General features: G+C 45.8%; 1 protein-coding gene across 1 annotated transcript in view; it reads left to right on the top strand.

Annotated features, from left to right (window-relative positions):
* Positions 1-11,969, top strand: part of USP12 (ubiquitin specific peptidase 12) — a 33,247-nt gene extending 21,278 nt beyond the window's left edge. The window contains exons 6-8 of the mRNA XM_006831931.1: positions 6,571-6,768; positions 9,118-9,196; positions 11,748-11,969. Coding sequence (XP_006831994.1) covers positions 6,571-6,768; positions 9,118-9,196; positions 11,748-11,849 — 379 coding nt within the window. The 3' untranslated portion in view covers positions 11,850-11,969. The remainder of the gene's footprint in view (positions 1-6,570; positions 6,769-9,117; positions 9,197-11,747) is intronic.
* The last annotated feature ends 646 nt before the right edge of the window (positions 11,970-12,615 follow it).

The following is a 12,615-nucleotide window of genomic DNA, read 5'->3' as shown; positions in this document are numbered from 1 at the left end:
GCGGAGCGGCTGGTAGTTTCGAACCGCTGACCTTAAGGCTCGGTAACCACTACACTAAAATGTATAAATGCCTGGAAAACAGCAGTGTAGACCCCACTGGGATCTGGTATCAATCCTTCTGATACCTGACGGTGGTGAGTTCCTGGACAGGTCCTCTGACCTTCGTCAGCATCACTGCAATGATTGACCTGTAAAAGACTCCCGCCCCAGCACTTGTCTGTCATTCTGTTAGTTTGTCATGCTGTGGTGACCTGTGATGCTTCTGGAAGCTGTACCATCAGTATTCCAACACCAGCAGGGGCACCCATGGTGGTCAGCTTTCAGAGGAGCATCCAGACTTAACACAGGCCAGGAAGGAGGACCTGGCAGGCCACTGCCGAGAACACTGGCCAGTGACCAACTTACGACGGCCATGGAACCCAGTCTGCTCTGTGGTGCTGGCGGGGAGCCCCCCAGTGTGGGAGGTGCTTAATATGGCTGGGGAGGAGCTGCCTCCTCAAAGCAGAGTCAGCCTTAATGATGTGGATCGAGTCAAGTTTCCAGCATCTGTATTTGCTGATGTGGCACAACTCAGAATGAGAAAAAAGCAGCTGCCAACGTCATTGGAATATGGGATGTGTGAAGTCTGAGCCTAATAAATTTGAAGCTGTCGAAAATGGAATGCATGCTTAAAGATCAGTTTCCTAAGGTCTTAGGGAGCTGGAGAGGTCTGGTCTAGGCCTTGTTGAATCAGGTGGTCATATGATCTGCTGAGCCGGGAATGCAGATTAAAGAGGAAGAGCGTCACATTCATTGTCAAAAAGAACATTTCAGGAATTATCCTGAAGGGGCAACCCCCCGTCCAAGACTGACATTGAAAGGGAATACAGAAGCAGGCATGTAATCAAACATGCAGTCAAGTTGCATTGATAATAACTGGTGATTGGAAGGTGAAAGTTGTAAAGAACAACGTAACAGAAGTACCGTAAGTGGATGCTTTTAGCACAAAAGTGTATCGTCGGACAGTTTAGGAAGCTAGAAGTCCCAACAAATCAGAGCAGTCTATCTGGAAGACTCACACTTTAGGAGGCAGGTTTTTGTCTCTAACGTTTGTGGGACCGGCGTCGCGTGGAGACTTCCATGTGTCTTGGGATCAGCCTTCCCCTGGGTCTAGGAGATCCTCAGCACAGGGACCCTGTTCCACTCCTGGCTCTTTTTTCTCGGTGGTAGTAGGTCCCTCTGATCTCTGCTCCCTTCTCTCTCCTGTTATCTCTTGTAAATAGAAGGTGTTGCAGGTCACACCCCCGGGAAACTCCCTGTAACTTCGGACTAGCATGCACCCTCTCATTGGTTTATCACCTCAGCTCCATCACCGGGGGAGCAGGGTGTCTTTGCAGAGTTGCTACAGTACAGTATTACCTAATTGCCAGACCTGAGCATCTTAACCCAGCTAAGTTTTCACATAGTTTTTGGGGTCACAGTTCAGTTCATGATACCAGCCATCCAGCTGGTTGTTGTTGTTGTTGTTAAGTACCATCAGAGTTGTTTCCAACTCTCAGTAAACCTCTCTAGGGTTTCCAAGGAGCAGCTGGTGAGTTTGAACTGCTAACCTTGTGATTCAAACTAACCTTGCGGTCCAGTGCTTTATCCCACAGCACCACACCAGCGACTCCAACTGGTAGAAATCCGCATATGTGCCTATTCCAAAAAAGGGTGACCCAATAGAAAGTGGAAATTATCCAACAATATCATTAAATCACATGCAAGTAAAATTTCACTGAAGCTCATTCCAAAGCATGTTGCAGCAGGACATTGACAGAGAACTGTCAGAAATTCAAGCTGGATTCAGAAGAGGACGTGGAATGAGGAATACTGTTATGTCAGATGGATCTTGGTTGAAAGCAGAGAATACTAGAAAGATGCTTACTTGTGTCTTATTGATTATGCAAAGAAAGGAATTCGACTGGGTGGGTCATAACATCATGAAGAAGGAGAATTCCAGAAAACTTAATTGTGTTCATGCCAAAGCTGGACTTAGATCAACAGCGTTGGTTGAACAGAACAAGGGGACACTGAGTGGCTTAAAAGCAGGATATGTGTATCTCAGGTGGTTTGTTCAATCTGCATCCTGAGCAGATAATCTGAAGAAGCTGGCTTAGATGAAGAAGACCATGTCGCCATTAGCAGCCATCACTGTGCAGGTGACACACCCTTGCTTGCTGGAAGTGAAGAGGACTTGAAGCGCTTACTGATGGACATTGAAGACTCAGCCTTCAGTGTGGATTACGCTACAGCAAGCAACAGCAGACCACGCACGAAATTCTCCACAGCTGGGCGAGCAAGTGACTTCATGGTAAATAGAGAAAAGGTTCAAGTTCTCAAGGATTTCATTTTGTGTGTATTCACAGTTGTTGTTGTTGTTAAGTGCCGTCCAGTTGTTTCCAACCCATAGTGACCCTGTGTAAGGTTCCTTAGGAGTGGCTGGTTGAGTTTAAACCGTGATCTTGTGGTTCAAACCGACTTTGCAGTCCAGTGCATCAGCCCTCAGTGCCACAAGTGCCCATGAAAACAGCAGGTAAGAAACGGAATGACATAATGCATTAGACACTTTTGCTGCAAAGGACCTCTTTAAAGTGTTACAAAGCAAAAATGTCACCTTGAGGTATTTTCCGTCACCTCATACACATGTGAAAGCTGCATCTGAATTATGGTGTTGGTGAAGAGTATTGGAAATACCGGGGCCTGCTAGAAGAACGAGCGAATGTGTCTTGGAAGAAATATAGCCAGAATGTTCCTTAGAAGTGAAGACAGTGAACCTTCGTCTCACATACTTTAGACCTGTTTTCAGGTGTGGCCAGTTCCTGGAGAAGGATACTGCGTTTGGTAAAATAGAGGGTCAGTGAAAAAGAGGAAGCCCTCCTCCCCCAACCGAGATGAATTGACAGAGTGGCTGCACCAATGGACTCAAGCATGGCAGTGATTGTGAGGATGGGCAGCGCTGGGCCGTGTTTTGTGTTGTTGTACATAGGATCTCAATCACTGAGTTGAAACCAACTTGATGATTTCCCAACCACAAGAAAGTTTCCAGCTCTAAAAGTCTGTAGTTCTAGTCTTACAATAATAGAAGAGGCTGTGAGATCATACAGATTATGTTGTTGTTGTTGTTGGGGGTTGTCATCTCAATGCATCACAGAGAAGAACTACCCCATAAGGCTTTCTTGGGTATAATCTGTACACAGAGTACCCAGTCTTTCTCCCATGGAGCCACTGGGTGGTTTTGAACTACCAACCTTTCAGCTTTCAGTCCAGCAGTTTACCATTGTGCCCCCAAAGCTGTAAATACTGTTCATGCAGTAGTGGTGGTGGTGTGCCATGGAGCGTTTCTGACTCATAGCGACCCTGCATAGGGTTTCCCAGGCTGTAAATCTTTACAGGAGCAGAACGCCTCAACTTTCTCACGCAAAATGGCTGGTAGTTTGGAACTCCTGACCTTGAAGTTAGCAGCCCAACTCGTAACCACCACACTAGCAGAGCTCCATATATAGTTCAACAGACAAAAATCAGTTTTACTTAGAAAGATTTTCATCTGGGAAACTGAAGAATGATTTCTGCAAATGTTAATAATGGGTTATAAAAAGAACCTATTCCTTGAAAAAGTAAATTTATGACATAATTAAATACCTTCTTAGAAAGTCATTTGTTACATTGTAGATGCTGAAAAAAAAAACCCCACAGGATAGAAAACAAAAAAAATAACTTTGTCCCGCTAGCTGTCCCCAGAATCTGTCCTGCTAGCTGTCCCCAGAATCTGTCCTGCTAGCTGTCCCCAGAATCTAGATGACTTTTATATAGCAAACGTATGAACCCAGTATAGCTCAGGATGAACTCCAGTTAGGGAAGTGTGGGCGTGGCAGTTCATGGACTTTTACCTAATGGAAGGATGGACCGTATCTGGGCCAAGGTGGAGTATTGTTCCTGGAATATTACAAACAGAAATGATTTATGTCTTTGTTTCAGTTGGTGAGTTCCATTTCCTGGGGTTGGGGGACAGTCACCAAGACAGTAAAGTGCAAAATTGTTTCACTCCCATGTCACTTAGTACGGGTCTCGTCATTGTGGTGGTGTGCTGAGCACTGAGCCACACCCCTCCTCTCTCTCTCCCTCCTTTATTTCCCATTTAAGGAGCCCTGGTGGTATGGTGGTTAAACACTCATTGCTAATGGAAGATCAACGGTTCAAACCCACCAGCCGCTCTATAGGAGAAAGATGTGGCCAGCTTTGTTCCAGGAAGACTTAACAGTCTTGGAAACTCTATTGGGGGTGGGGTGGGGTGGGGTTTCTATTTCCTCCTGAAGGTCCCCCAGGAGTCCGAATGGGTTCTGCAGCAACAGGGAGGGAGATTTCAGATTAAGGAAATGGTTCCTTCCTATCACGAGTTCAGAGTTGAGAAGAGAAGAGACTATGGTCATCTATAGGGTTTTTAGTGGGTTCCTGATATGGTGCTTTCAGGTCAACACTGGACTGCTAACCTCAAGGACGGTGGTTCAAACTCACCAGCCACTCCTCAGAAACCCTATTTAGGGTCACCATGAGTCAGAACTGACTCAACTGCACTTTACAGCAAGCTATAAGTTATAAGTAAAGGGTCTCTGTGGCAGGTCAGGCCTTAGGCTACTGATACCCACCAGCTAGTCCACGGGACAAAGACAGGGCTGTCTGCCTGTCCCCTGTAGGTTTACAGTATCAGAAACCCTTAGGGTCAGTCCTCCTCTGTCTGTTAGGGTCACTGTGAGTCGGAATGGACTATGGCAGTGGGTTGGAAGCTATGCAGATGGTAAGCAAACCTTTAAATTCCCTGTTGGAGGATTCAGAGACTGGTCTGTTTTGCCTGAGTTTTGTTACCTGAGCCTTTAGAAGACGAAGAGCCTGTTACTGGGTAGGATAGTGCCAAGGCTCACTGCTCTCACGAGAAGCTGTGTTTCCGGGCATAATAAAGGTGATTTGGGTCAGGAATGATGGCCGGCCTGTGTTTCACAAATAAGATCAGAAAACTCCCCAGCTCCCCGATTGTCTTGTTCCCTTTTGAGGGTCGGGCACTCTGAGGATTCCTGCGTTATGAGTCTGACAAACTCCTATAGAGACCATTCTATTTCATTCTCTTTACCCACATCTCCTGTTCTGATCCACTGTCACACCCCATCAATTCCAAAAGAACTGGACCGGACTGCAGTCTCCACTGACTCCCAGAGGACTCGGCTGCTGCAGAAGCTGGTTTTTCCTCCACCATTCATGGGCATTTGTACACTTACCATTCTGGAATTCCCATTCTTCATGATGTTAGCCAGACTTTGTTATGACCCACCCAGGCAAATTCCTTTCTCTGCATAGTCAATAACACATAAGTAAGCATCTTTCTTGTATTCTCTGCTTTCAACCAAGACCCATCTGACATCAACAATATTCCTTGTTCCAAGTCCTCTTCTGAATCCACCTTGAATTTCTGACAGTTCTTTTTTCATGTCCTCCTGCAATATGCTTTGGAGTTGAGCTTCAGTGAAATTTACTTGCATGTGACTTAATGATTTTGTTTGAGAATTACCACATTCTGTTGGATCACCTTTCTTTGGAATAGACACATATTTGGATCTTAGTCATCAGAGTCCCGTGTGGCGCTGGACCACAAGGTCGCTTCGAACCACAAGGTCGGCAGTTCAAACTCCCCAGCCGCTCCCTGAGAACCTAGGCTGTAATCTTGGAGTCCTGGTGTGGCACTGTGGGGTCAGCACTGGGCTGCCAGCAACAAGATTGCTGTTGGCTAAGTGCCATCTAGTCGGTTCCGACTCGTAACGAACCGGTACAGGGTTTCCAAGGAACAGCTGGTGGGTTTGAACTGCCAGTCTTGGGATTCACAGTCCAGTGCTGATCCTACAGTGCCACACTAGGAGCCCGCAAGGTACGCAGTTCAAGACCACCAGCCGTTCCTTGGAAACCTGAACTGCAACAATCTACGGAAGTTGACTTCCTCATCTGTCTCACACAGAGCGACGGGTGGGTTCAAAATGCTGACCTTTCAGTTCACAGCTGAGCCCTGAATACTCTGTTACCAGGGCTTCTTCCTGTGTACTGAAGTATTCATTCACTTCTTTCATTTGACCTGATACAAGCTCTCCGCTGCGAATTGATAACAACAATGACATCTCATTACTGAGTGTTTCTTATCAGAGAGGGTGCTCTGTCATACGCTTTGGAACCTTGGGGTGTGCTGAGCTGGGTTATGGGGTTTGCTGCTGATGGGTTATCACGAGGTGAAGGTGGTCTTAAGACCTTCATACTTTGCCCCTAGAAAAGTTCATGGTAGAAATATATAAAACTGTAAAGGGCTGTCCTAGTGAAACCGACCAAAGACGATCTGTTTATTGAACGCGTGGGGGCTTCAGGAAGTCCACAGAAAGAGTGGAACTGAAAGAGAATGGGATTTCCCCTCAAACTTTTGGAAGCCCCCTCGTGTTCTCGAATTGGGATGGTCTTTTCACAGATACAACGGATATCTTATGAACTTTCTGTTTTTGCATTTTTTTTTTTTTTTCATAGGATGAAAGTTAAGAAACTGCCCATGATCCTAGCTCTCCATCTGAAGAGATTTAAGTACATGGATCAACTACATCGATACACAAAACTTTCTTATCGGGTAGTTTTTCCATTAGAGCTTCGCCTGTTTAACACTTCCGGAGACGCAACGAACCCCGACAGAATGTACGGCCTGGTCGCGGTGGTGGTTCACTGTGGAAGGTAATTACACCTGCGGACACCCAGCAGCCATGTTCAAGGACGTTAGTGAAGGATTTGAATGTAGTATGCTTGGAAGCTGATGATCTTTCCCTGCTTTAGTATCAAGATCAGTTATTTCAAAATTGCATTTTCCAGATGCAATCTCCTTTATCCTTCCTTCTCAAAAACATTTACATCATCTGTTAAAAGTCTTACATTACCTTGGTTTGATTTTTGTTCTTACTGTTGCGATGTTACTTTACCCCACAGCTGGGGAGTCTTTCCCCAACCCCTGAGCTCAGAGAAGAGCCACCCGTAGGATTTCTGACACTGAATTGTCGCTGAAGAAGCTGCCTCATCTTGCTCCGGCAGAGCGGCTGGTGGGTTCTGACTGCGGACCTTTTTGGTTCGCAGCCGAGCACCTAAGCTACTGAGCCACCATGGATCCAGGGATTACTTTAAGAGTGCTATACCTGAGTTCCTAGGTCTTTGGGGCTTGTTAGGTTTTCTTCTTTTCTGATGCTGGTGTTTTGGGTTAAAGTGATACTCTGTGTCAGCCGCTGTCATCCAGTCTGTTCTGACTCGTGTTGCCCTGTAGAGCAGAGTAGAATGAGCCGGGCTCCTTAGGGTTTCTGAGACTGAGTCTTCACCGAGTCACGTCTGAGAACTTCCTTAGTTACAGGAAGTGAGTCTCAGCCCTTCTTCTCATCAAGGAGCCTGGTGGCCTCCTGGGTTAAGCATTGGGCGGCTAACGGCGAGGTTGGCAGTTCAAACCCACCAGCTGCTTGCTTTTCAAGAGAAAGCTGAGGTGAGGCTGTCTGCTCCCCCTAAAGATTTCCAGCCTCAAAAACCCTAGGGGGTAGTTAATGCTCACCCCTCCCCCCACACACACACACACGGCTGTTAGGGGTCCGGCTGGCCAGCGATGGGTTTTCCTTGTCACTTTCTGAAATTAGCGTCCAACGTGTTTCCAAGTAACTGTGCCAAGGGAACCGACCAATTCTCAACCCACCCAGCCGCTCCCTTCTCAGCTTCCATTCTGCGATCTTTCTGGGATTCTACTTTATTTTGTTGGTAGTGTTTTTTAAGTTTTTCATTTCCTGCCTTTTCCTGTGTGGAGTTCTGCTGTAGCACTGTAGGATAAGCACTGGACTACTAACGGCAAGGTCAGCCACTCAAACCCACTCGGTGCTCCACAGGAGAAAGATGAGGCTGTGTGTTCCCGTAAAGCTGTCCAGCCTCGGGAACCCTATGTGGGGTCACGGTGACAGCAGGACTCTGCTTATCCCCAGCAGCATCCTTTCCCTGTGAAAACACAAGACTCTTAAACTCGAGTCCCAGAGAAATGGAGAAGATAGACTTCTTCGTACCTTAGAAGGCGTTCCGTTCTCACTTGGAAGCGTCTCCCTCTAATAAAAAGCATCTCGTTTGTGTCTCTGTATCACCGAAGGTGCTACAGAGAGTCTAGGAACCACTAGACAGGACGGGAGGTGACACGGAATTGTAACTACGGAGTTTAAGTTGACAAACGTCTTTAAAATTAGTTGAAAGTCTATATAAGCTTTAAAACGAATAAACTTTGTGCCATGTCCTTTCAAAAAACAAAGCATTCCTTTGAAAAGACATCATCCTGCCTTAATTTATTTTTCTGCATTTCTGCGTAGAAAGACTTCCACATTTCTACTTTTGTTTAAAATGAGATCCAGAGGCCATTACAATGATAAATAGCGGGGCGAAGAGCTGGATACAGACAGCACGAATGGTACCAACCATTGGGCAGATGCCATTTACTTTTAAGGACGATTGCAAAGTTCAATGTTGGTTTCAGAACGGTCCATTTAGTATGAAATCTTTGTCTTCTCAAGTATCACATTGGAGCTTTCCTTAAAGGGGGGAAAAAACAAAACAAAACAGAACCACTGGTACCAAGGGTTTGAGATTTAGAGTTAATTCTGTGTTTGTTGCCTTTGAGTTTAACTGCGCATGTGTATGCTGTGACCAGAATAAATGCATAAATGCACTGGAAGAATTCTTAAATCTTTCAGAAGCAAATTCCAAACAAAATTTGCTTCAAAGAAATTGAAAAGTATTACAAAGACAATAAATAACTCTAATAAGACTTTCTTCAAAATTCCGTTCTATAAAACTCGTTGATGTCAGTAGATTACTAGCTCTGCCTCTCCTCAGACAGGACTTACGTTTGGTTTCCAAGTTCAGAGGAGCGCAGCTTGTTCTTGTTTTGCAAAGAATAGGGACGGGGTATTTTTCGGTTTTCGTTTCCCTGCTCTCTATATATAGCATGATTGGGGCATAAAATGGGGCTGTTGATGAGCACTGTGCAGAAGTAATTGTTCTCTCCCTGTTTTTCAGCGGTCCCAATCGAGGACATTACATTGCAATAGTCAAGAGTCATGATTTTTGGTTGTTGTTTGATGACGACATTGTAGAAGTAAGTAGTGTCTTAATTTCCTGTTTGTCTTATGTTGTGCTTGTGTTTGGCTCTTAACTCATCTCTCACAGCCTCGCATCTGACTATGCTGATGAGTACTAGACAGAGGCCCAGGTCTTCAAAGTATACTTTAATTCCTAATCCACGTCCCTCATGCCCAGTCCTGGGTCAGCACTGGACTGACTGCTAGCCGTAGGGTTAGCAGTGCAAATCCACCAGCTGCTGCTCCTTGGAATCCCTACACAGGGTTGCCGTGAGTTGGAACCAACTCAATGACACTTAGCAACAACCAGTATCTAAACTTGGTGGTGTTTAGGACAAGCCCTGGACTGCTGACCATATGGCCAGCAGCTCTAACCCCCTCCAGCCACTCGACAGGACAAAGATGAGGCTGTCTGCTGCCCTAAAGATTTACAGTCCTGGAAACCCTCTATGGATTGCCATGGGTCAGAATCGACTTGATGTTTTAATGTCTCACCCCGGTGCTTCGGTGGCCATTGCCACTTAGAATTAGCTTTCAAAGATGGTGTAATTTCTAAAACCTCTTAGATTATTTTTCTGAAAAAAAAAAAGTGAACTGTAATGTGCTACAAGACACAAACCGTAGCCGTGGGAATTGTTGCACGCACATGCGCCTATCCATGCGTTCATGTGTGTGCACACACTCACTCTTGTGCCCATCGTCCAGAGCAGGGTCGAGCATACTTTCAGCAGCCCAGCAGACTCCCTCATCCTCCACCCTCTGACTCTGGAAGGCAGTATTTAAGTTTTTATTGTGAACTGAGTGCTAGTTTACATGGGAGAACATGGGTTTTACACACATCGTTTCATTGCAATGATTACAGTCTCCTCCATGCATTACCATTCTACAGCATTTGCTTCTATTCCTTCTGTTGTTTTTTTTGGGGGGTGGGGGGGAGGATGTATGCAAAAACACCACGAATATATAATCATTTAAACAACCAAAGGGCACGTTCTGCAAGCCTGCCTCCTGGCTACCAGCACACAGCCTTTCTCTTTCCATGAGTCTAGAGTCCTCAGCTGCTCTATTTTTCCATGGGATGCAGTGTTTTTTACTTTTATCATGAGGACTGATTTTGCCTCCTGTTAAATATAAATGGACTTACATTTATATTTAATATATGTATATATATTAAATATATGTGGGTTAATGCTCTGGACTGCAAAGTTGATGTGAACCACAAGGTCAGCGGTTCAAGCTCACCAGCTGCTCCTCGGAAACTCTATACAAGGTTGCTATGATTGGAACCAACTTGACAGAACTGAACAACAACAGCAAACAAGAAGACCTTCTTTGTGTCTGGCATTTTCCCACTCGTTGCTATTCTTGTCTGTTTTCCATTGTATGAATATGCCAGATTAGACATTCAATGTTGAACAGCCATGGTCAGCGTCGTTTCGCTTGAGCACGTATTAGGTGACCGTTGTTGGATACCGTCAAGTCGCTTCCAACTCACAACAAGGTTACAGGGTTTCCGAGACTAAATCTTTACGGAAGCAGACAGCCTCATTTTTCTCCCATGGATTGGCTGGTGGAATTGAACTGCTGCCTTTGTGGTTAGCAGTCTAGTGCTTATCCTACAAAGTCACCTGTACTTCCTATGTGTTAGTTTGGGCCCTAGAAAATTGTCATTTTTGTAGATCCCAAATGGTTTTCCTGTCCTGGTGTGGTGCTGCGAATTAACACACTGCACCACAAAGTTGGTTGGAACCGCGAGGTCAGTGGTTCAAGCGCCCAGCTGTTCCTTGGAAATCTTTATATAGGGACACTATGGGTCGGAACTGACTCGATGGCCCTTAACAACCACAGTCTTATTCCTAGCAGTAGAATTGCTAGATGGACAGATAGTTGCATGTTCTTCTCTAGAAAATACTTCCAAAGCTTTTTCCAAAGTGTTTTGTGCCATTTTACACCTCACGTTCTGGCCAGGACTTGGGATTGTTAATGTTCTGTCTCAAGTCACACTGGTGTACAGAGCTGTCTTGTAAGTGAAAAAATGAAGGCCTTGGCTACAAAATGGGGAAGGTCTCCCTGGTGTGAAATACTCATAAACAGTTCAGAACATCCATTTACTGTGCTTCCCCCTGTATCCACTGGGGGTCCGTTCCAAGAAGCCCCCGTGGGTGCCTGAAACTGCTGTACAGAGACTATGTTCTTCCCTGTACATTCATTCATGCAGACCTGTGGTGAAGCTTCATTTCGAGATCAACCACAGTAAGAGATTAACAATAGCAAATAACCGAACAGTGGCAACAGTGTCTTGTAATAATAGTTTGTTGTTGTTATGAAGTGCCGTCGATTCGGTTCCAACCATAGCAACCCTGCATTGGGTTTCTAAGGAGCAGCTGGTGGGCTTGAACCACTGACCTTGCGGTTCAAACTGAATTTGCTCATTCACCCACAGCACCACATCGGGACTCCGTAATACCAATATCCTGTAATAAAAGTTGGGTGGGATGAAGTGAGGGAGTGACTCGGGTGGCGGGGGCCCGCAGCACAGACTGACACCCTTTCCCTCTCGCCCCACAGAAGATAGATGCACAAGCTATTGAAGAATTCTACGGGTTGACGTCTGATATCTCAAAGAACTCCGAGTCTGGCTACATTCTTTTCTATCAGTCTCGGGACTGACTGGGGACAGTTTAGAGACTTTCCACCCGGCTCCCTCTCTGGTCCTTTTGGAAAGGAGCCCACGCTGACTTTTTGAGAAGACCCGCCGGAAGCTCAGGGGCAGCAGCACACTTTGCACACCCTCCCTGTCTTGGTAGTTGATTTTCCCGCTCAGGTATCGTGTTGTCTGTGCGTTCACACCACCACTGATGCCAGCTTCTCCCCTCTGACAGCCTCCAGCCACAGGCAGGGGTCTTCTCACAGCCCGATGCACCAGGAATGTTTTGACCTCCTCGGGTTGTAAGAGATAAAAGGGTAGAAATCTGTGCCAGACTGTATTGATGGTGCAAGAAGGTCGTATGGAACGCACTGTGTTCGTCCGCCCACATTCAGTATGAGCCCACAGTGCGTTGAGTGGTGGCTGGCTTGGTCTGTCTCCAGCAGAAACCAGAAATACTCTGGGGCTCAAAGCTTACAGTTGCCTTTCTGACATAACGAAACTAACAGATACTAGAATCCAGCATCGCGAACGGGAAGACCAGTCAGTTTTGCTTCTCTGAAGAAGCTCATCCACCTGTACCTGGCGGATACATGTGTAGGGAACAATTGGTCGGAAATAGCAGGGGAAAGACTGGTTTTGTAATTAATCCTTTTTTTTTTTTTTTTTTTTTTAGTCTTATTTATTGTACTTAAAACTGGTAGAGTCTTAAGTATTGTGTGAAGTGCCCACGATTGTCACTCATTCTGCGACGTGGTCTTCTTAGATTTTGTCAGTTTCACTGGTCCT

Source organism: Chrysochloris asiatica, unplaced genomic scaffold (assembly GCF_000296735.1).
Source record: "Chrysochloris asiatica unplaced genomic scaffold, ChrAsi1.0 scaffold00005, whole genome shotgun sequence".
Classification (NCBI taxonomy): domain Eukaryota; kingdom Metazoa; phylum Chordata; class Mammalia; order Afrosoricida; family Chrysochloridae; genus Chrysochloris; species Chrysochloris asiatica.
The sequence above is the reverse complement of the archived record's forward strand: the minus strand, read 5'-3'. Positions and strand labels throughout refer to the sequence as shown.